The sequence below is a fragment of the Neltuma alba genome, unplaced genomic scaffold, assembly GCF_004799145.2.
Source record: "Neltuma alba isolate B1F8T4 unplaced genomic scaffold, ASM479914v2 tig00002744_pilon, whole genome shotgun sequence".
NCBI lineage: Eukaryota > Viridiplantae > Streptophyta > Magnoliopsida > Fabales > Fabaceae > Neltuma > Neltuma alba.
Window position 1 is genome coordinate 425,114 of NW_021632994.1, and position 21,983 is coordinate 447,096.

At 34.2% G+C, this 21,983-nt stretch overlaps 2 protein-coding genes across 2 annotated transcripts; both read right to left on the minus strand.

Moving 5' to 3' along the window:
- Nucleotides 1–13,569: 13,569 nt before the first annotated feature.
- LOC114736664 (probable disease resistance protein At1g61300) lies at nucleotides 13,570–16,209 on the minus strand. Its single transcript, XM_028924538.1, has one exon. It carries the CDS (start codon nucleotides 16,207–16,209, stop codon nucleotides 13,570–13,572), a length of 2,640 nt encoding a protein of 879 aa, XP_028780371.1.
- A 4,237-nt stretch (nucleotides 16,210–20,446) lies between these two features.
- Nucleotides 20,447–21,040, minus strand: LOC114736676 (uncharacterized). The gene has a single exon (XM_028924544.1). It carries the CDS (start codon nucleotides 21,038–21,040, stop codon nucleotides 20,447–20,449), a length of 594 nt encoding a protein of 197 aa, XP_028780377.1.
- Between the last annotated feature and the right edge of the window lie 943 nt (nucleotides 21,041–21,983).

Consider the following 21,983-nt stretch of genomic DNA (forward strand, 5'->3'; position numbering starts at 1 on the left):
TAAATATTTAATCTGTTGGCTTTTAATGCTTTCTATTTTATATTTGATATATGTTGGCAAATATGATTTTTTTTTTGTTTATAGTTGTGAAAAATCATTGAGTTGTGCTGGATCAATTGGTTAATTAATACTATTGGTTAAAAGAGATGGGTTAAACCCGAAAAACTTCCATTTTTAAGCCGTTATGCCGTCGATTTTATTTTGAGATAAATAAAAAAAATACAAAATGTTATTAATAGGTATAATAATTATGTACTTAACTATTTATTTATAATAGGTTGAAGACATAGATTGAAAATGGATGTCATCTAATCGGTGTTCAATAGAATATATAAACATGGCGAAAGAGTTTATTTGTAACATCTCGAATTTTCTGACTCAGGATGAGCAGAAAAGAGAAAATTCATTAAAATTATTTAATAGCTCAAGCACAATTGGGAAAAATTATGGAATATTGATTTTCAAGGTTTAGAAATATTTTGGAAAAGTTCATTCACCACAAAGTGGCTTAAATGATTTTAAAGCTATTTTCATAGCACAATGGGTTATTTTCTTAGAAAATACTTAGAGGTTTCTAATTAACTAGAAACTTTTAGGGAAATTATCTTATGAGGTAAAGAAGTTATTTGAGGCATAAAATCCTTAAAATGGGTTAAGGATTAATTTCTGGAATTAAGAGTTATTTTCTTGAAAAATTTAAGAAAAATAGTTATGAGTTAATTTTTGACCCAAAATTCTTCGAGAAATTATTTTATGGGTCAAAGAAGCTAATAGAAAGAAAGCTCCATATAAAACATGGGGGAATAATTTTTGGATTTATCTATTTATCTCAGAATTATAGAGGAAGGATGAAAATGAAAGAAAGCATTGAGTGTAAGGACAAAATGGTCTAGAAACTTTGTAATACACGTGCTGCCTTCTCTATTAGCCACCTGGTTCACTCCTCCATTTAACAGCTGTTTACCCATGCGTTTAATTCGTTTCGTTCGGTGTCCAAAAGAAAAGAGAGATAGAGATGGAGAGCGAGAGAGGGAGAGCACGGGAGAAACTGAGTTGGTGGAGCTGGAGGAGTGACCGGAGGTAGTATCCAGTGCATGCAAACCGATCAAACATTCTAGGTAAGCTCCCTAATCCTTCTCGCATCTTTATTGTCGTTGAACAGGGGCTGTTTGAGGTGTTGATGAAGATAGAAGTTGGGTTTTAGTGAGAGAAAGTCAAGGAAAGGAGAGAAGGATCGGTGGGTTCATGTTATATGGCAATATTGAAGTATATGATGCTGGTTTTTGAGCTTGCATGTGCTGTTTTCCTTCTCTGTTTTGGTTGCCAAAAAACAGAGGTTTGTCGCTGCATGTTGATCTCATTGGTTAAGGGGGAAAATGCTTGATGAATGTTTAATCAACTGATGTTTGTCGCTGCATGTTGATTTCGTTTCTGGTTTTTAGCTTCTAACACAGGCGCTAATAACTTGAGATAATGATGTCTCTGATATGTTGATTGATGTTGCTGTCATGGGACTGAAATTTTAGAAACTAAAGTAGCAGAGATGTATATTTATGCATGGGTGTATCGGGTTCTAAATGGAATGAAGGAATATGATGTTGCTGCTGAATGGAGTTGAGTTTGGGTTTTATATATTTATATAATTGCTTGAGTGTTTGACCGTGGGAGCTGGAATGTGAATGGCGAGAGATATATGGGAAAGAAGGAAGTGGTGGTGTGTGTGAGCTTTAAATCTGGAATTTAAGTTTAAAGATTCTAAGCTAGTTATTTTAAATATTGTTCTTTAAGATGAAAATTTCCAGATTTAAGTTAGCAATTGAAACAAGATGTTGAAATAAGGATTTTGAGTTTGAGGATAAAAATTTATTGGGATTCAAGTGTGAGTGGGAGAGATGGAGTTTAATGGAAAGAATGATTAAGAATACAAAGAATAATGATATATGTGCGTGGCTGTTTAGTTGTGATATGAAGAGTTGACTTTGGAAACCTAGAGTTGATGTGGAAATGCTGTCTAAATAAATAAATAAGAGTGTGATTTTAGAACCTTGATACTCGGAATTCACTAGGAGGAGAACCATGTATGGTTTGTTCTTAAGGTTTTGAATGATAAGTGATGATTATGTAAGTTAATTTGTTATATGATCGAATGGTGAATAGAAATGGTTGAAGCTTGAGGGCTTTTGAATTTTTAAGAGGAAAATTGATGAGAACTCTAAAATGTAAAACTTTGAACCAAGGGATATTTTGTTACAAAGTATTGATAAATCATTGGATTTTATTGATAAAAGAACCTATAGAAGGTTGAGTGGAGTGACTTAGCTATTGGCTTTCAATATGGAATTTTCTTTTAGACTTAAAGTGAAGAATTGTATGGATTTGGAAATTACAGTATGAAGTTAATTAAGCCAAGCCAATTTTAGAAGCAAGTTAGAAGTACAAAAATAATAATTTATACTTTAGCATAGGCGCCTAAGTGTTAGGAGAATAGCATGGGAGGTGCTACAAAATATATATTTGTGTGTGTGTACACACTTTCGATTAGTAAGCTTGTAAGGCTAGGGGATAAGAGTATCTAAAGGCTAATAGAGTTGTTATATATAGTTGTTTTGGAATATGGTTAGAAATTTATCAAAGTGCTGTGATGATGATTTTCAAAACTGGAAAATAATTTTGAGATTTAATATGAAGTGTTAATAGAAAATATTTTAAAGATAGAAGACTTGTATGTGTATATATAATATTTTTTACTAAGATGACCAGTTACTAAGAAAAGTAACTGTTTGGGCTGAGATAAAGAGAGAAACCCTCCACAGTAAATGTATTAAATAAGAAAATTGTCCAGGATGACCAACTATTAAATAAGGGTAGAGACTAAAAAAGATTGGGATTTAAAGAGTTACTTAATTTATGAGATACAGTTGGATCAAGTGTTAATCTACCCTTACCAATATGATAGGTTTATATATCTGCTCAAGCCTACCAAGAAGCAGAAAGAAAGGAGAACAGTAAGGTTTGATTTGGAGGGAAGCAGCCCAGGTAGTAGTTCTTTCCTACCTTACACTTGTGTATGATTGCTGCATGTCTGTTTGTGCCATATTGCTATTTAAAGCATGAGAACATGTAATCCTTAATTCCTTGCATGGATTATTCAGCCGTGATCACGTGTAGCTGATAGACGTGAGGCAGTATTTGCCAATTATTTGCGCATTATTTATTCAGCTTGTCTATTTGTCATTGTGCATAAATGCTTAATTGCATTAGCTTGCAAGGTTATGTTCTACTTTGGCTTGTTTTGCATGCTTTATGTAATCTACACATTTGTTTGATGGAAATTACTACTACGGGGATTCTTCGGAATCTCACCCTCCAATTTATGATGAACAGCGAAAGCTAGTAGCTCGAAAGATAAGGAGGTTGTTTAAGAAGAAGGTGGGCTGGTTGAAGAGCAGAGATATCTGTTATAATTCTATAAATTGTATAGCAAAATATATGGACACGTAACTTTACTTGCTTTATGTAAATATTATTTTATATCCTTCATAAGCGGAAGAGCACTGCCGGGAGCAGGTATGTGCAGTCAACCAAAATGGTTGCTATATTTTTAATATAATATTATAAGGTTGCACAGTATGAAATCATTCTGGGTGATTAAAGATTAAGTTGAAAGTAGGATTGATTGTGGATCACTCTTCAATTACTCTAAAGGTTTGAAATTTGATCGACGAATTCCAATGTTGAAGGAAAGAAAAAAAAATCTCTATCATTTCCCAGGTCGGAAACCTGGCGTTAATTATTCACAGACGTTAAAATGATCCTATTAGTATATATAAAAGTAAGGTGTTGCATTATTAGTTTTGCAATGAGGCATGCAAAAGATCTTGAAAATTTTTTTTGTCCTTGCTTAGCTGCTTGTTATGGAAAGCGAATTAGTCCACCTGATTTGCTAGATCATTTGGTATGTCATGGAATTGATCACTCTTATACATGATGGATAAGGCATGGTGAGACTTATGATACATTAGTGATCAAGTTCATAGCGCAAGTGGTGCTTCATAGGAGTTTGGCACAAGCATATGTGATGAAGACAATGGCCTTGAAGAAATGCTAAATGTAATTGAAGAGGATCTTTGTGATTATCCTAATTTATTTGAGAGGTTGAAAAGTGATGCAAAAAGACCTTTGCACAAAATATAAAAGATTGCTAGTGGTGTTAAAATTGTATAACTTGAAAACGTGTCATGGCTAGAGTGATTTGAGTTTTACTACATTGCTTACACTTTTACAAGACATGCTTCTAGAGAAAAAAGAACTTCCTACCAAAATACACGAGCTAAGCAAATTCTTTACTCTACTGGCATAGGTTACAAGAAGATACACGCATGTCCTAATGACTACATTTTATTTTGAAATCAGTATGCATCTTTGGAGAAGTGCCCTACATGCAATGCATTATGAGATGGGAAGAAAGGCAAAAATCCTTTGAAGGTTCTTTGGTATTTTCCCATTATTCCAAGATTTAGGTGCATGTACAGTAATACGAATATTGCTAAGCAGTTGACATGGCATGCAAATGAGAGGATTGAAGACACAAAGCTTAGGCACCCTGCAGATTCTCTAAAATGGAAAAAATGGATTATAAGTATCCTAACTTTGGGGAAGAAGAAAGGAACCTACAACTTGCATTGGCAATTGATAGAATTAATCCATATGGTGTTCAAAGTAGTACTCATAGCACATGGCTAGTGATATTGATGATATATAACCTCCCGTCACGCTTAATCATGAAATGTAAGTTTATGATGCTATCCATGTTAATTTCTAGGCCTAGGCAGACTGGGAATGATACAGATGTATACTTAGCTCCTTTAATTAATGGCCTAAAGTTGATGTGGGAGATTAGCGTGAATGTGTATGATGGGTAGGGGGAGGAAAGTTTTAATTTAAGAGTTGTGCTGTTTGGCACAATTAATGATTTTCCAGCTTATGGTAATCTATCCAAATATAGTATCAAAGGATATAATGCATGCTCTATATGTGCAGATAACATTCATTCAATGCGATTAGATTATTGTAAGAAAAATATCTAGATGGGACATCGTAGATCATTAAGCAGTATTATGAAGATGCATGTTGCGCAAAGTACATTGACAACCAAGTAAATGAAGTCATTGAAAAGTGGTGTAGATATGTGTTCCAACAATTCTTTATATAAATGGGTTGTTCTATAGCTTCTCTTCTATGTTTTGGCTTTAGTTGGGCACTAAACAAAACTATAACACTAGTAAGTGTAACCATCACTATTGGATGTATATATTATATTGTAGAATTAGAACTAGATTTATCTTGTTTACAATTGTTGTCAGTATACATAGTAGTAATATAAGTTTGCTAATTAATTATCTATGCTGTTCTGAGAATTTTATTACATGTATTTGATCTCTGAATTTTGCTGGGAGTTGAGAAATTTCTATGTAAAGGTTTTGCATGTAAATGTGGTAAGTGAATCTCCTGTAGCGTTTTCCTATTCACTTCCTGTAGTGCTTTCTTAACCAAGCGCTACAGGAAGGGCTACATGAACTGCCTTCTAGTAGCACTTCAACAAGGGCTACTGTTTATTCCCATCATCTTCTGTAGCAGATTTAAATGTAGCATTTTGTAAATGCTACAAAAGTGAAAAAATAAGCGCTACATTTAGCTTCTTTTTTTTTGTAGTAGTGAATCTAATTATATATGTATTAAATTACATTATATTATATTATCTATATGTATTTTATATATTTGATGAAAACCATTTATAATTAGTTAAAAAAATTTGTCATTCAAAAAATAGCTACTATAATAAAATCTAATAAATTATTCCGTATAAAAAATTAAATGATTTGAATAGATTATGATAAACAATATTCTCCTACTTGTATATATATATCATATGTGATTTATTTTGTTAAAATTCTTTATATGTACCATTTTTTTTGCATTGGAGACCAAAATCAATCAATATTATGGGTATTAATTATAGCATGATTAATGATTGAAATTCAAAATGCATTTCAATATTAGTTTGTGTTCATATAAATTTATTTTTTGATTTTGAATTTCTATGATACATTATATCTTTCAATATATTGTACATATGATAAAATTATTTCTTTGTTATATCAATTTGTATAAGAAAGTTATTAATATTTTTATTATGTTTTTTAATTATTATTAATAATCAAGGGGAATTTATTTTAACGAAATATAAATAAGTTTTCTAAGAAATTGTCTTCCTATTTTCAGTATATATCTAATGATGACATGAATAATGACGATACCTTCATTAACACCAACTTCACAAATATATCAATTTATTTTACAATTAAAAATATTTTTAAATCATTATATTCTTAATTATGTTATTATATTAATTGTTGTAAGATTATGATCTAAAATAATGAAATTTAAAATTAGTGACGAATTAGCAATGGAATTTTGATGGAATAGAATTAGCAACGAAATTAGTGATAAAAATTTTTGTGACAAACAATTTAGCGACAGAATTAGCAATGAAAATTTCTGATAGAAAAAATTTCAGATTTTTTTACAAATTAGCGATAGAATAATTTTCCGTCGCTAATTCCATTAATGAGCTTTTTTTTTTTTTGTAGTGATCCTCTTGTTCTCTAGAATCCTCTTGTTCTCTAGTAAAATTCCTTTAGCATGGGCAGTTTATCTCATTGATTGGGTTTAGGGGACCAACAATGCTTCATGCTCAATTGCACCATCTAACCTGCATTTATTAGACTGATGTTATGGCAGCGTGCTTTGTGCTCAAAAGTTCATATGATGATGTGGAATCTGGTGAACCGGTAGAGGACATACCGAATGATTTAGCTCAATTATTGCAACAATTTGTGAAGGTGTTTGAGACACCATGAGGTTTAGCCTTTCGTGGGGCCATGAACAGGAACAGGGCCTGTTCGGGTTTGACCATATCGATATCCTGTTAGCTAGAAAACAAAAATAAAAAATATGGTTTTTGAATTACTTAGTGAGGGCTTGATAGAACCTAATTCAAGTCCATTTTCAACCCTAGTGATTCTGGTGAAAAAGAAAGACGGTACATGGCGCTTTTGTGTTGATTACAAGGCTTTGAATGCCGTTACCATCAAAGATGCATTTCTTATGCCAATAGTGGATGAGCTATTAAAAGAACTTTGTGGCTCTGTTTTTTATTCCTAACTCGATCTCAGGTCTGGTTATCATCAAATATTAATAAGGGAAGCTGATCGAGAGAAGACAACCTTTCAGACACACCTAGGATTATATGAATGGCTTGTAATGCCGTTTGGGCTAACAAACGCACCGGCAACATTTCAAGCTTTAATGAACACGATTTTTCGGCCTTTTCTATGTCATTTTGTGTTGATTTTTTTTTGGATGATATATTGGTGTATAGTCCTACCTAGGAATCACACTTGATTCATTTGGAAACAGTACTTAAGACTTTTTTGTAGCATCAAGTATTCACTAAGATGGCAAAGTACACCTTCGGTCGATGACTTGTTGAATATCTTGGGCATATTGTAACAGGGAGCGGAGTGGAGATGGACCCAGGTAAATTGAAGGCGGTCTAAGATTGGCCCATACCTAAGAATGTCAGCTAACTTAAGAGATTTTTGGGCTTTAGTGGTTATTATTGTAGGTTCATTAAGCATTTTGCTAAGCGAGTTGGACCTTTAACATGTTTATTATGTAAGGATGGGTTTCAATGGTCCTCTAAGGCCCAAACTGTGTTTGATGGACTCAAGGCCGCTTTGACTCAAGCTCCTGTATTAGCCCTCCCTAACTTCTCTAAGCCTTTCATGCTTGAAACCGATGTATCCGGTGACAGAGTGGGTGCTTTGTTAAGCCAATAGGACCACCCTATCACATTTTTCTCCAAGAAGTTCTCTCCTAGGATGCAAGCTCAGTCCATCTATGTTCGCGAACTTCATGCTATTACAGAAGCCGTTGCTAAGTTCCACCATTATCTACTTGGTCATCCTTTTGTCATTCGCACTGACCATACTAGTTTACCAAATCTTAATAACCAAACTATTCCGACACCAAGATAGGAGGCTTGCCTTCCAAAGCTTTTAAGGTACTAGTTCACCATTGAGTATAAATCTGGGAAGCATAATCAGGCTACCGATGCTTTGTTTGGCAGCTGCTGTATGGCATTGTTAGCCATGCCTGATCCCTTCATCAATAAGGTTTATACAGAGGTTTGTTCTTCTATGAAAATTGGTAAATTAAAAGAAAAGGTGGAACAGGGGTTAATTACTGAACAATAGTATAGTATTAGACATGGTGATCTTTTTTGGAACCAGTGTTTAGTCATCCCTCGGGATAAACCTAAGCTACTCCCTCTAATACTTACTAAGCTTCATTCATCAATTATAGGCAGTCATGTGGGGTTTATGCGTACTTTTTATAGAATTGCTCGACTATTTTTTTGGAAGAACATGCGTGCTGATATTCGAGACTTTATCCGACAATGCTCAGTGTGCAAATAGGCCAAAATTTTGAACCTTCATCCGGCAAGATTACTCAATCCTTTACTAGTTCCGGACCGTATTTGGGAGGATATTGCTATGGATTTTATTGTAGGGTTACCAAAGATTAATAATTTTCTGCTATATTGGTGGTTGTAGGATGTCTCTCTAAGTATGGGCACTTTATCACCCTCCTTGGTAATTTTTCTAGCACTTAGGTTGCAAAGGTCTTCATTCAGCGTATTGTCAAATTACATGGCATTCCAAAGACAATAGTCTCAGACAGGGATAAGGTATTTATGAGTGCTTTTTGGCGGCACCTTATGAAGCTACAAGGAACCCAGTTAAATTTTAGTTCGGTGTACCATCCTTAAACGGACAGTCAATTAGAGGCACTCAACAAGTGTGTGGAAATCTATTTGTGGTGCTTCGTTTATGACTACCTGACGAAATGGCTCGCATCTCTTCCATGGGCTGAGCTGTGGTACAACACCTCATTCCATCACTCTACCAACATGACTCCTTTTAAGATTGTGTACGATTGTGATCCCCTACCACTGATTCGACACTCATCTCCGGAGGATACTCCCTTCGATGTCCACCAGGAATTGGAGCACCAAGATGAATTAATTGCACAACTAAAGGTCAACATCCTTCACCAAGATGGGAAGTGGAATTCCAGGTTGATGACTAGGTTTTGGTGAAACTTCAACCATATCGATAGCATTCTGTTGCTCTTCATCATTTTCAGAAATTAGCTTTGGTGTATTTTGGTCTATTTTGGGTCATTGAGCGAGTTGGCAACATTGCAATAAGCTTTTGTGTTTTAAAGTTATAATCCTGAGGGAATAAGACACAATACATAAAACATGATTTGTAGGTATCTTTTGGTAATCTATCATAACTAAATTCAAGTAAGCAATAGACATCTTTAACAATACCTTGGAGCTTTGATGGATAACTCCTCAGTTTTTGTAGCACGCTTTTATTCATTGGGAGTGACCTAGTTAGCCATGGCACGTCCAACAATACAAAGAGCAAGTGGCAAGCCTTGACACTCTTTCACCACTTTCTTTGCAAGACACCATATATATATATATGAGGGTTTCAAGAGTAGTTTCACCCACTTTTTCCTTGAACAAATCAAATGCTTTATCTGGCATGAGGTAACTTACTTTACTACTTCTCTGTGCATCCATTTGCTGGCATCCATTTTCCTACCGAGTTGTGAATATTATCTTGCATTCATGATTTTAGGGGGAAAGAACCCCCATTTCCAGCAGTTAATCCTTTTCCACACATCATCTAATAACAACACAAATGTCTTCTTATTTAAGATATTGTATAACAAAAGAGTTCTGTCATCCATTGTCTTATTATTCCATTTATCGCCTTCAACACGCAATTTCTTCCTAATGGCATCTTGACTTTTTCCTTCATCATCTATTTCTTTAGACACCACAACCCAGATAACTACATGGTTTGTTTCTTTGAGAGGAAATCATTGTTCAATTCTTAAGCAAAGTTGTTTTGCTTACCCCTCTCATTCCATACAAACCGATGATGCCCCCATGAACACAGCTCCTCAGTTGTTGATTCTACCCCCACAACTTTACCTAAGGGAAGTTCATCGAACCGATCATGAGCAAACCTTTCTGCTACAGCATCAAAATGCCCTTTGTTTATAAGATCATTAACATCACTCAGCTTCTGGGTAACATCCTTGTGTAGCTTGTAGCTAGACTGACAATTCTTGGGACAGCGACCTCCAAAACACTTGGCTTGTATTTCTCTATCACCTTGCTGCAGAATGGGCTGGACTTCTTTTCGACAAGGAAAAAAAAATGTAACGTTACTTTTCTTGTAATTTTAAGATTTGGTGCTTTTGCAAATTAGTTGATTGATATTCCATGCAAGGTGCTAGTTTGAATGAGAGATTATGTTGGTATAAAGATTAATTAGTTTAGTTTAAGTAATTTTACACTGTTTTATGTAAATACTTGGAAAAAAAACTTGTTTCACAAAATATAAAAGAATTTCTTTTTCTAAGGAGAGTAAGGACTAAGAAGGTATTCTTTCTGATTTAAAATATAAGCTAAATTTTGTTAGAGGGAGTTGATTTTTTTTATAAAATAACATTTATTTTTGTTTAACCATTTAACGAGTTTTTTCTAATTTTATTCTATACATTCTCTTTTTATCTTTTACTTATTCTCTTCATTAATAAAAACATATTTAGCAAAAAAAAATATACCTTATGTATTTATTATTTTTAATTAATTTTAATTAATTTTTTAATAAACGCAAATAAATAAAATTTATCAGCAGCAACACTTCTCATTATTGAGATTGAAAAGTCTATCGAAGATAAGCATAAAACCAGTAGTACGGCGTCTGACCAGCTTTGTGGACACGAAAGAAAAATGATTCAGGTCATATGGCATCATGGCGCATCAGCCTTTTCTTTTGCTTCCGCAAACGCAGACTAAGATAAAATTTTATCAGTATAATATGATTTATATTTAGATTAATTTTTATATAAAAAAATTAATTCGACAAACTGAAATGTGTACTCAATTCCGTAAATCAAAAAATGAATTAAATAATTTTTTTCAACTTTTTCCTTTATTAAAAGAAGGGTACAAAAGAATATGCTTTATATTTTTTTTCTCACCTATTTAAGTCAACAGGGATAAAATTAGAAAAAAAATCATTGATTATCCTACAAACAACTTATATTTAGGAACAAATTTTCTCCTTGCATGTAACTTATAAATAGAAAGAAAATAGTACATGAGAGATAATAAATAAAAATTTATTATAGAGAGATAATAAGTAATGTATATTTTAATAGAGGTAAGAGTGGGAAGACTAGTTTCAGATTTCAGACCAAACAAAAGATTTTTGTCTCCCCACATTTTTTTGGGTAAATAAGAGGGCTAAGCCCGAGAATGTATTAAGGGTGTGTTTGGATGAAACCAAACCGTGGTTTGGAAAAGTGATTCTGGAGAATAGATTTTGGGAAGAATAGATTCTGGAAAGAATAGATTTTATGAAAAAGTGATTTTGAGAAGTGAGAGTGTTTGGATAGTTGTTATCAGAAGCACTTTTTATATATACAAATTACTAAAAAAAAGAAATAAGTTAATATGATAATTACAGAAAAAATAGATTTTATGATATATTTTAATTTAGAGGAATAAAATTGTTAATAATATATTTTTTATTAACATAATTAATAATACATAAGATAATATAATTAATTAATAATTAATATGTATATATATTTATAAAATATAAGATTAAATATGTTTATAAAAAAATATGTTTATAAAAAAAATAACAAGATACATATCCTATAGGCTCTCACACTCTTCCTTTTTTCTCCAAAAGCAAAAAATTTTTGCTTTTTCCAAAACCATGGTTTTGGAACTAAAACCATAATTTGGTCCAAAACCATAATTTTGATTTTTGAGGGGGGTGTTTGGATAGCATTTTGTGCAAACCATGGTTTGGGCTTCCAAACCATGGTTTGCAAGTGCATCCAAACGGTGCCTAAAAGGACTTAGAGGGAAACGGCCCCCATGCAATCACCGGAGAACAAACTTGCTAACTGAGTAGGACGGGAATGTAAACCTGAATTAAAGAGCGCCATTACTATAACAGAGATTTATTTTATCTTTTTTTTTAAATTAAAAATAAAGTGGCTTTTGGGCTAAAGCCCATATCATCTTTCTTTTTTTGACCAAAGAAAGCCCATATCATCTAAAGCCACCCAATCATCTCTAAATCTTTAATGGTTGCTTATGATCGGTTTCTCACGCCCAAGTTCCAAAATATATATGTTTAATCATATAAATTAGTGTAGCTCGAAGAGTTATTGCAATAAAAACAAAAGTCATCAGCACCTGACACTGAGAAAATCGACATCTCAAGGATGAAATGGAAATAAAACAACGTGATGGCCAGTGAAAGAGTAGAGAAGCCTTGTGGGTTCGAATTATGGAGAAGATCAGATGAACGTGATCTTTAAAGACTGAAGACTTAATATGTAGGTTGGAATAATGAAACTTGCACCGCCGTTGCAATCCATCATAACATAAAAGAAAATATATAATATACAATGTTATGGTACTGTTTATGGGTAAACAGTGTTGAAACTTAAACCACATGGCGTTGTAATGTGAATAAAAGGTATTTGAAACGATACATAACATTACAATAAAAGGTACTCACTCAATTGTTTTCAGAAGTAACTTCCACAGTACAGACTTGGTATATGATTCCCTGCATGCAAAGTTTAGCAGATGAACACCAATAATTAAGGAAGAATTACTATAAGGTTCTAAAAAAGGAGTATATTCACTAAAAAATCTCATAACAACTATGTGACTTGAAAAATTAAACGATTTTATACTCCTTATATAAGTTTCAATAAATTTATTGCATATAATAGCTTTATGGTTTTAATTAGGAATGAAAAAAGAATTATATTCATATAATTTTTTTTTGCCAAATACTCATTGAACTTTTTTAACTAAATAATAGAAACAGACAAGACAAAGACCAAAGCTAAAAAGAAATCAAGGGCACAAAACCCAAAAAACTTCAAGCCAAGTAAAAGAACACATCTAGGTTTTTTTTTTTTTTGGGTATAGAGACCACATGCAGATTGATAAGTCAAAAGAAATACAAATTTCTTATTTCTCTTCATTTTCCCTGCAGTTCTATAGAAGTAGTGCGGAAGCAAGACATATGTAGGTAACCATGACAATATCAAAATTTTCATATATGTTATTTGTACTTTTTTGGTTGAAATATGCTGTGCATACTTTAATTAAAAATTCTAGAATTTTAAAACGTGAAATCCAAGTCCAATGATCCATATGAAATATTGGGAAAATAAATTATTCGCAGACATTATAATCTCATGATAAATATTCATATGCATGCAGTGCTCTGGTGAGCAATAAGAAAGCATTAGCATTTGCAAAGTAAGAATAATTTTACTCTAAAGCCTTTAACTGATTCCGTTTACTCTGCAGAAATATTACCTTTCAAATTTTGATGAAAGAAGATGCTTGGTTTCTTCGTCTTCCCATTCCAATTGATCCAACAACTGATGAGGATATACCGTAAAGCGTTGTAGGCTTTTCAATGCACTTTGAGAATTAAATGGGAGCTTCTTCAAATAGGGGCACTTTGCTACCCGAATCTCCTTCAAACAAGGAAACTGTAATGGTATTCTACAAATGCTCCTTAAATTATTCAGAGATTCCAAATGAAGATAAGTGAGACTACAAAATAGATTGCTTTTCACTCTCTCAATGCCAGCAGTCCCAAAATCTGCACTCACAACTTCAACCAATGAATCACAATCTCTTATTTGAAGGACTTCAAGGTTTGGAGCATGTATAAGCCAATTCAAGTCAACTATATTATTACCACACCCATAGAGAACCAACTCTCGAAGGTTGATTATATGATCAGGTGCCCAAAATGAGCGCCTTGGAATATCCACAACGTCAGAATAATAAACTCGTAATGTTTCAAGATGCTCCATCTTTCCAAGTGATGAGAAGAAGTCATGGAGTGGTGAGCTTTCTCCTTCAAAGTTTAACCCACAAATGCACCTTTGCAATTTTGAGGAGATCAGTATTTTTCCAATAGAGGATATGCTAATGACAGATAAACGCATATCTTGAAGATGCTCTAAGCCTTCTAGCTCATCCAACAACACATTTTCATCAATCCCTCGAACTTTTGACCGTGTCGAGCTAAAAGCTTGAAGGGATAGCAAACCAGATATAACTTTTTCTGGGAATTCAAGCTCTCCTAGTCCGTCCAACAACAAGAACCTCAGCTTCTTCAAATTCTTCGACTCCTCTGGCAATTTTCTTATACCAGTATATGATAGGTTCATGTGTTCAAGGTTTACAAAGTCTCCAATTTCTGATGGTACATCTCTTATTCCACGTTCAAAAGAAAAGTCTAGAACTCTGACAGTGCTTGGAAGGACAAATACCTCAGTTGGAAAGACTTGTATCCTAGTATTCCTAATAAGCAGAGTCACGAGATTAGGACAATGAGGTTTTTGTGAGAAGTTTGTACTCGCTTCACCCCACCCCCACATTGACAGCTTTTCTACCTCTTTCCACTTTGCATGATTGTATACTTTAAGGCCACTAGTCCCAAAAACATTTCCAGAAAAGAATTTTGTCTTTTTCCCATGATCACAAGCTACCCAGAGAGCCATGTCTCTTATGACATCATGCATCTTAAATGTACCTTCTTCCACACCATTTTCCAATAAGCAAGCATCTTTTAGACTGGAAATTATATCTTCCCCTTGTTTACGTGCTTCATATATATCATAATCAAATTCAACCAGAAAACCTTCTGCTATCCAGAGCAAAATAAGCTCTTGTTTTTTAAAGCTATAATCTTCAGGGAATAAGGCACAATACAGAAAACACGATTTGTAAGTATCATCCGGCAGTCTCTCATAACTAAATTCAAGCAAGTAATACACATCATTAACAATACCTTGGACTTTTGATGGATAACTCCTCAAAATTTCTATAGCACGGCTCCATTCAGTGGGAGTCACCTTGTTAGCCATGGCACGTCCAACGGTACAAAGAGCGAGTGGTAGGCCTTGACACTCTTTCACCACTTGCTTTGCAAGAGTCAATATATGAGGGTTCTCAAGAGCATTTTCATCCATTTTCTCCTTGAACAACTCAAATGCTTTATCAAACGTGAGGCAATTTACTTTTATGCTTTTCTGTGCATCCATTTGGCCGCATATCTCTTGTGACCGAGTTGTGAATATTATCTTACATTCATGATCTTTAGGAGAAGGAACCCCTAATTTCAACATGTCAATCCTTTCCCACACGTCATCTACTAACAACGCAAATTTCTTACTCTTTAAGATATTATATAAAAAACGAGCTCTGTCATTCACTGTCCTATTATTCCAAATATCATCTCCAATGCGTAATTTCTTCCTAATATCTTCTTGTATTTTTCCTGGATCTACATCTTTAGATGCCTCAACCCAGATGACTACATATTGTGGCATTGTTGAGAGGAAATCATTGTTGAATTTCTTAAGCAGAGTTGTTTTGCCTACCCCTCCTATCCCATACAAACCAATGACACGCACCTGATTGTTCTCAAAGCATGAACGTAGCTCCTCAAATGTTGATTCTACACCCACAGCCGTATCCACAGGAAGTTCTTCAAACTGATCACAAGCAAACTTTTCTGCTACAACATCAAAATGCCCATTGCTTATAAGAGCATTTACATCACTCAACTTCTGGGTAGCGTCTTTGTGTAGCTTGTAGCAAGCCCGACAATTTTTGGGACAGCGACCCCCAAAACACTTCGCTTGTATTTCTTGATCGCCTTGCTGCAGAATGGCCTGGACCCCCTTTTGCAGCTCTTCAACTCTGCCCATCCAACCCCTTACCACCTCCAAAACCGTCAACTCTGGATCTGGATCCTGCTCCGCCGATTCGACCCTCCTCTTGACATCAACATACATGTCATCGAGTTCATTTGAAGCATTTCTCAAAGAGATGAGGTTGTCTCCTAGTTGGTTTATTGAATCTGCCCATTTGGAACAGTAACCACACAAACGAGTTAGGATGTCGATGACTGGATTAATAAAGTCGGCCATGGTTTGGTTTGGGTGCAGCAAAGAAGTGAAGAACGAAAGTGAGAAGGGGAAGATAGAAATGCAGGGAACAACGGATAGCAATGTTTGACGGTTTCGGTGAGCACCATAAGCTCATCAGATCTAAACCGTCTATATCTTATTTAGAAGGTTTAGATTTAATTTTTTTAATTAATTATTTTTAAATAGAATAAACTATTTTTTGAAAGAATGATAGTTAAGAGATCATCACTATTATAGATTCTCTACATATTAAAATAATTATTTTAAATAAATAAAAATAAAAAAAAATCAAATCTGAACCATCCAAATGAAATATGGACGGTTCAAATCTGATGAGCTTATGGTGTTCATCAAATGGATGAGTACCGAAACTAGTTCCATGTTTGACTAGTAGTTGGAGCGAGCTTTGAGGACAATTATTAAAGTGGATGAACCAACCTACAACTAATGAAAAATTACCGTAAACAATTGTTAATAATTTAAATTACTTAGAAGGTGCATAATGCAATTAAGTTTTGCCATCAACTGTCTAAAACGGCGTTCCTTGTTTTCTTTTAATTATATTTAAATTGACAGGGGGTCTTTCCCGGCCTGTGAGAGATAATAATATTTCTATATATTAATATTTTAATTTATTGAGTGAAAAGTGAAAACCACTTCGTGGAATTTGTATTGATAAAATCCCTTAAAAATTTGAATCGACAAGATTTTTCTGGGTTTTTTTTTTGGGTCGAGATTTTACTATATCATTTCCATAAAAATCTCGTTATATCCTTCATGAAATCTGTAATGCCTTGTAGCTGATACTACCAGCATCTTGAATAGGTTTAGATTTTTGTAGCATATGTTGGCATTTAATTTTCCTTTTGTTTCTGTATATTATGTAATAAAAAAGATATTTTATATTCTAAAATAAATTAATAGGCAACTTAATCTCTGTTCTTTCTATATATGCATGAATGGAGAAAAAAGTGGAAGAGACAGAAAAGCTGGGGAAAACAGAGATAAAAAGTTGCCTTTTACCCGACTTTTCCATGGAGAGAAAAATAGAAAGGACGAAAAAAGAAGATGGAAAATAACATATGGAACCCACAAATTGCCAGGCCTCCGCAAAATAACCCGTGAATTATCAGCATCAAATTTTCTAGAACAAGGAGACGATAACAAAATTGCCTGAGACTCAAATAATTTTTCCAAGGTGGGCCCCCCACTTTGTCTCTTCTATCCATAAAGGTGAGCATTTTTTGGAGTCTCCACAGGACCAGACTCATTACCATCATAAACCATCATTGATTTTATGCTTATCTTCAATAGTCCTTTCAGGGGTTGTTTGAGTCTTTGACAAACATGAAAAATATTTTTTATAAGTACATTTTTTTTCCAAATTAAAATAAACTTATCTACATGTTTTCTTCGTAAATTAAAAAAATATTTTTAAAATTATGATTTTATAGAGGCAAAACGAGGATACAGGAATTTGATTCTCCTGAGATGTTTTGAAGGATTTTTTTTTTTAATTTTCTGATTATATTTATGTATTTCTTTGACCAATTTTGTTACTTTGTTTGATGTGTTTGGTCGGGATTTTTTCTTGGCATTAAAATTAGTGATGAGGTGATGCCAATGTGGCAAGTGGGAATCGGAGAGAAGTGGCACGCCAGCGTGCGTGACTCCATTTTAGAGCGAAAACGGCATCGTCTAGGGGTAGAGAAGAGGCAGCGGAGATAATCGGATAGCGTGTGCGTATATAATTATATATAATCACATCTAATCAACTGAAGATGCATATAATATTTAATAATCCCCAAAACATATCTATTTAATCATATAAAAATCCAATTATTATTATAAAATCCAATTATTCTCCCTTATAGTTTCAAGATTTGGTGCTTTTGCAAATCAATTGGAATCTCGTTAAATTTTTTTTATTATGTTATTTAGTTTGACTAATCAACTTTTCATTCATTAAACAGGGTCATACTTGCATTGTTACAAAAACTGAATGTGTTTGGCATATATTGGACCCATTTAAAATGCTTACAAGCAGCTTATAAGTGACTCTAATCATGATTTTAAAAAGGGCCATAATTGAGAGCATATAAGTAGCAAATTAACACTGCTCGAAGAGGCACTGGAGACAAAAAAAAGGACACCTGAAATTGAGAAAATCAACATCTCTTTTCTTTTCTCTCTGTTTTTTTTTTTTTAAACTATTGGCCATCTGAGAAAATCAACACCTCTAAGATGAAAAAGGAAAACAATTTGATGGTCAACGAAAGAGTTGAGAACCCTTGTTATTGAGTTGACGTGAAGCATCTCTCAGAGTTGAGGTTGTCTCCTAGCTGGCGGATTGAATCTGCCCATTGGGAACAGGAACCACACCAACGAGTTAGGGTATGTTTGGATTGGCGTTGGGCAAAACTGACTTCTAGCTCAACTGACTTTTGTAACTGAAGTTAGAGTAAAAGTCAGTTAGAGTATGTTTGGATAGGTGCTTTTGAAAAGTCAGTTGAAAAAGCTGAAAGTTGTTTGGATGATGAATGAAAAAGTTAGTTTAGGTGTAAAATGACTAAAAAGGGCATGGATTTTATTGAATAGTAGTTTTTAAAATTTTATGTTTTTAATTTGATAATAGTTTTAAAAAAAGTATAAAATTATTATGATAAAACATAAATAGTTTATTTGTGAAATTATGAAATAAAAATATTTATTACGGAGAAAAAAATTAAAAACACGTCATAGATAATTAATGAAGTATACATAATGGACAAACATGAATATAAATTAAAATTCATTTGGTCTCTAATTAAAGTAAATGAAATCACATAACTAATTAGATAGTAAGCTTTGCACAATTTGGTCCCTAATTGAGTCACGAACACGATTCATTTGTGCGGCAGATGTTAAACTTGACGAGGATGCCTCACCAGCTGCATGATTATTGTCTTCATCTATTACACTTCCATGTTCAGCTTCTACAAAGTGATCATCAGTTGGAGAATTTTGCCTGATAAAATTATGGACAGCCATTGTTGCACAAACTATGCAGACCTGTGTTTGAAACTTGAATCTGGGCATATTTTTTAAGATTACAAACCTTTTCTTCCACACCCCAAAAGTTCTTTCAATAGCGGATCTCAAACTTGAATGATAATAATTGAAGGCCTCATTCTGATTTGTAAATCCTGGGTGACGATTAAAGTCTGGGAGATGATAGCGTTCACGTCTGTACGGGCCAAGGTATCCCATTTGTGATGGATAACCAGCATCAACCAAATAATATTTTCCTAAAAAATCATGACTCAAGTATGTTAAGGTGAAAATAATACAAGTGAAGCTGAATTTAAAAATAATTAATTTGGAAATTAAAGAAATATACCTTCAGGTGGATGAGGGAAATTCATGGATGGAGTTGAGATAGCAGAATGAAAGACACGAGCATCATGTGCACTACCTTCCCAGCCCGCCAACACGAATGTGAAGCACATATTCCAATCACATACGGCCATGACATTTTGACTAGGAAATCCCTTCCTATTGATATATTTGTCTTGCCTGAACGCTGAAACCTTTCCTGAATCATCCTATTACACTGACCATGCGCAATTGTATTCAAGAACATGGCAACAGATTCATGGACACCTATGTACTTAGTATTTTGTAACCCATGTTCAACCAATTTAGAACATAACTGATGAAATGTCTCTATGTCCATTCGAAACATATCCTTAGACCGTCCTTCATGCCCGTCTAAAAGTTCTTGAACCCACAAATAACCAGTCTGTTCACTAGTTCTACATGGCTGTTTGCACAGAAAAGGTGTCACATACTGACCCATTAACACACTTAGCTCTGATAATTGTGTTGTCTGTTCATGTAAAGCGGGAACTAATTGAGACAATTCATCTCCCCAATCATCCTCCCAACCCTCGCCCCAACCCTCCGTTGAATCAGACATAATAAATGTGTGTTACCTGTGAATAGATAAATACTAAAGGTAAGTAAAAATTTTCACAAAAAAGAAAAGAAAAGAAAAGATAATACACAAATTATCATTAAACTTTAACATAATAATTAAACATAGTCATGAAACATACAATATTAAACTTAGTCATTAAACATAGTCACGAAACACATAACATTAAACCTAGTCATTAAATACATCGTCATAACACATAATACATAATACAACATTAAGGTAGAAAAACAGAAGTCATAACAAGTCCCCTGGCACAACTCAAGGATTCTTAGGTGCAGCATACGGCGGTGGATTTTCAGCATTGTGCTTCAACCAAGCCACTAATACCTTCCGATTTTCTCTCAGACCAGCATATATGTCCCTGAAAGTCTTGTTTGCCAGCAGATTACAACACATGACACAAAGATGAGTGTCATTGACAATTTCCTCCATACTCAACAAATCAGCAGTCAGCTCAGTAGTGTTATCACTATTGGAGATTTTGTTTATTGCCGCTGCTGTACTAATGGAAGCCTTCTCAATCGAGCTTACTGCATCTGCTATTCTTTTTGTCGCTGGCATTTTTTGCTTCTTGTATTTATCCAACCCTCCACCTCTCTTCCTCTTTCCTTGGCTCCCTGAACCACTAGGTATATTGGGTGCAGTGTTTGATGTGTTTGCAGTTAAATTTATACCGTCCAAATCATCCGAAACTCCTGCACGGCGTCCAGTGTCAACACCTATCAGCCCGTCTTCACTGTCCCCTGAACCTTCTTCCCAATCCATTGTGGGTCGGTAATCATTTGGCTGATCAGCCCTCTGTGGCTCAGGCTGGGTCGAAGAAGGTGACCACATATCCTGTCCTGATGCCATAGTGCCCTTGAATATAGTTTCCAATTCAGTCCGGAACTTTAACCCATGCTGCCTAAACTTTTCGTATGCTGGATTTTCCTGCAAAGCCAAAAGTAAACAAAAGTTAAATTATTTTCAAAAGTCATTAACTGCTTAAAAATTAACAGAAGCTAGTTCATACCCGCTTCTTTCTCTCCCACCACTCATCAGATGCCACCACTGTGTTCCTTTCAGGGTCCCACCCTATACCGGTCTCCTTACCAATTAGCTGCTCAAATGCCTTCCACTCTTTTCTTAAGTTATCCAACCTATTTTTCAGTTGTCTTTTCTCATATCCTCTCCCTGTCTTTTCATTGAATGTTTTGTGAATGATGTCCCAGCCTTGCTTTGTAAACGAGGATCCTTGACGATGTTTGCTATAAATTGTGTCCACGCATATTTTGAGAAAAACACCAGTAGTGCTTACATCCCAATGCGCTTTGCCTCTATCGTTACTCATTGTTCTTGATGAAATTAAAAATGTATCAAATCCACAATAAGTTTAGAATCAAGCAGTAACACACAGGAATAAGCCCACAATTAACAGTGCCTAAACTTTCTGTTTAGAAGCAATCAATCAATACATTTTTAAAGTAATAATGTTTATATATCTTATCCACTTTATTCACCATAGGGCAACCTAACCACATCCCTCTTCACCAAGATCACAAAATTCTAAATGAAACCCCTAAATAATAAGTCTCACATATTCTTAAGAATGATATTTTGAAAATAACAGAATTTACAACATGCTAAAACAAATTAGAAAAAAAAACTATTTTATATTCTGAAAAAGGAAACCAAATTCGATGTTAAACCCCGGTCACAAATATGACATTCAAGATTGAATTATATTCCTACAATGGCTCCTAACAGCACAAACAACACAGGCAAACGTAGAGAAGCAGTAGCACCGAGTCATTGT

Excerpts from the sequence above, each read along its gene's own strand:
- LOC114736664 (XM_028924538.1), bottom strand. The coding sequence starts at position 16,209 with ATGGCCGACTTTATTAATCCAGTCATCGACATCCTAACTCGTTTGTGT.
- LOC114736676 (XM_028924544.1), bottom strand. The coding sequence starts at position 21,040 with ATGGCATCAGGACAGGATATGTGGTCACCTTCTTCGACCCAGCCTGAG.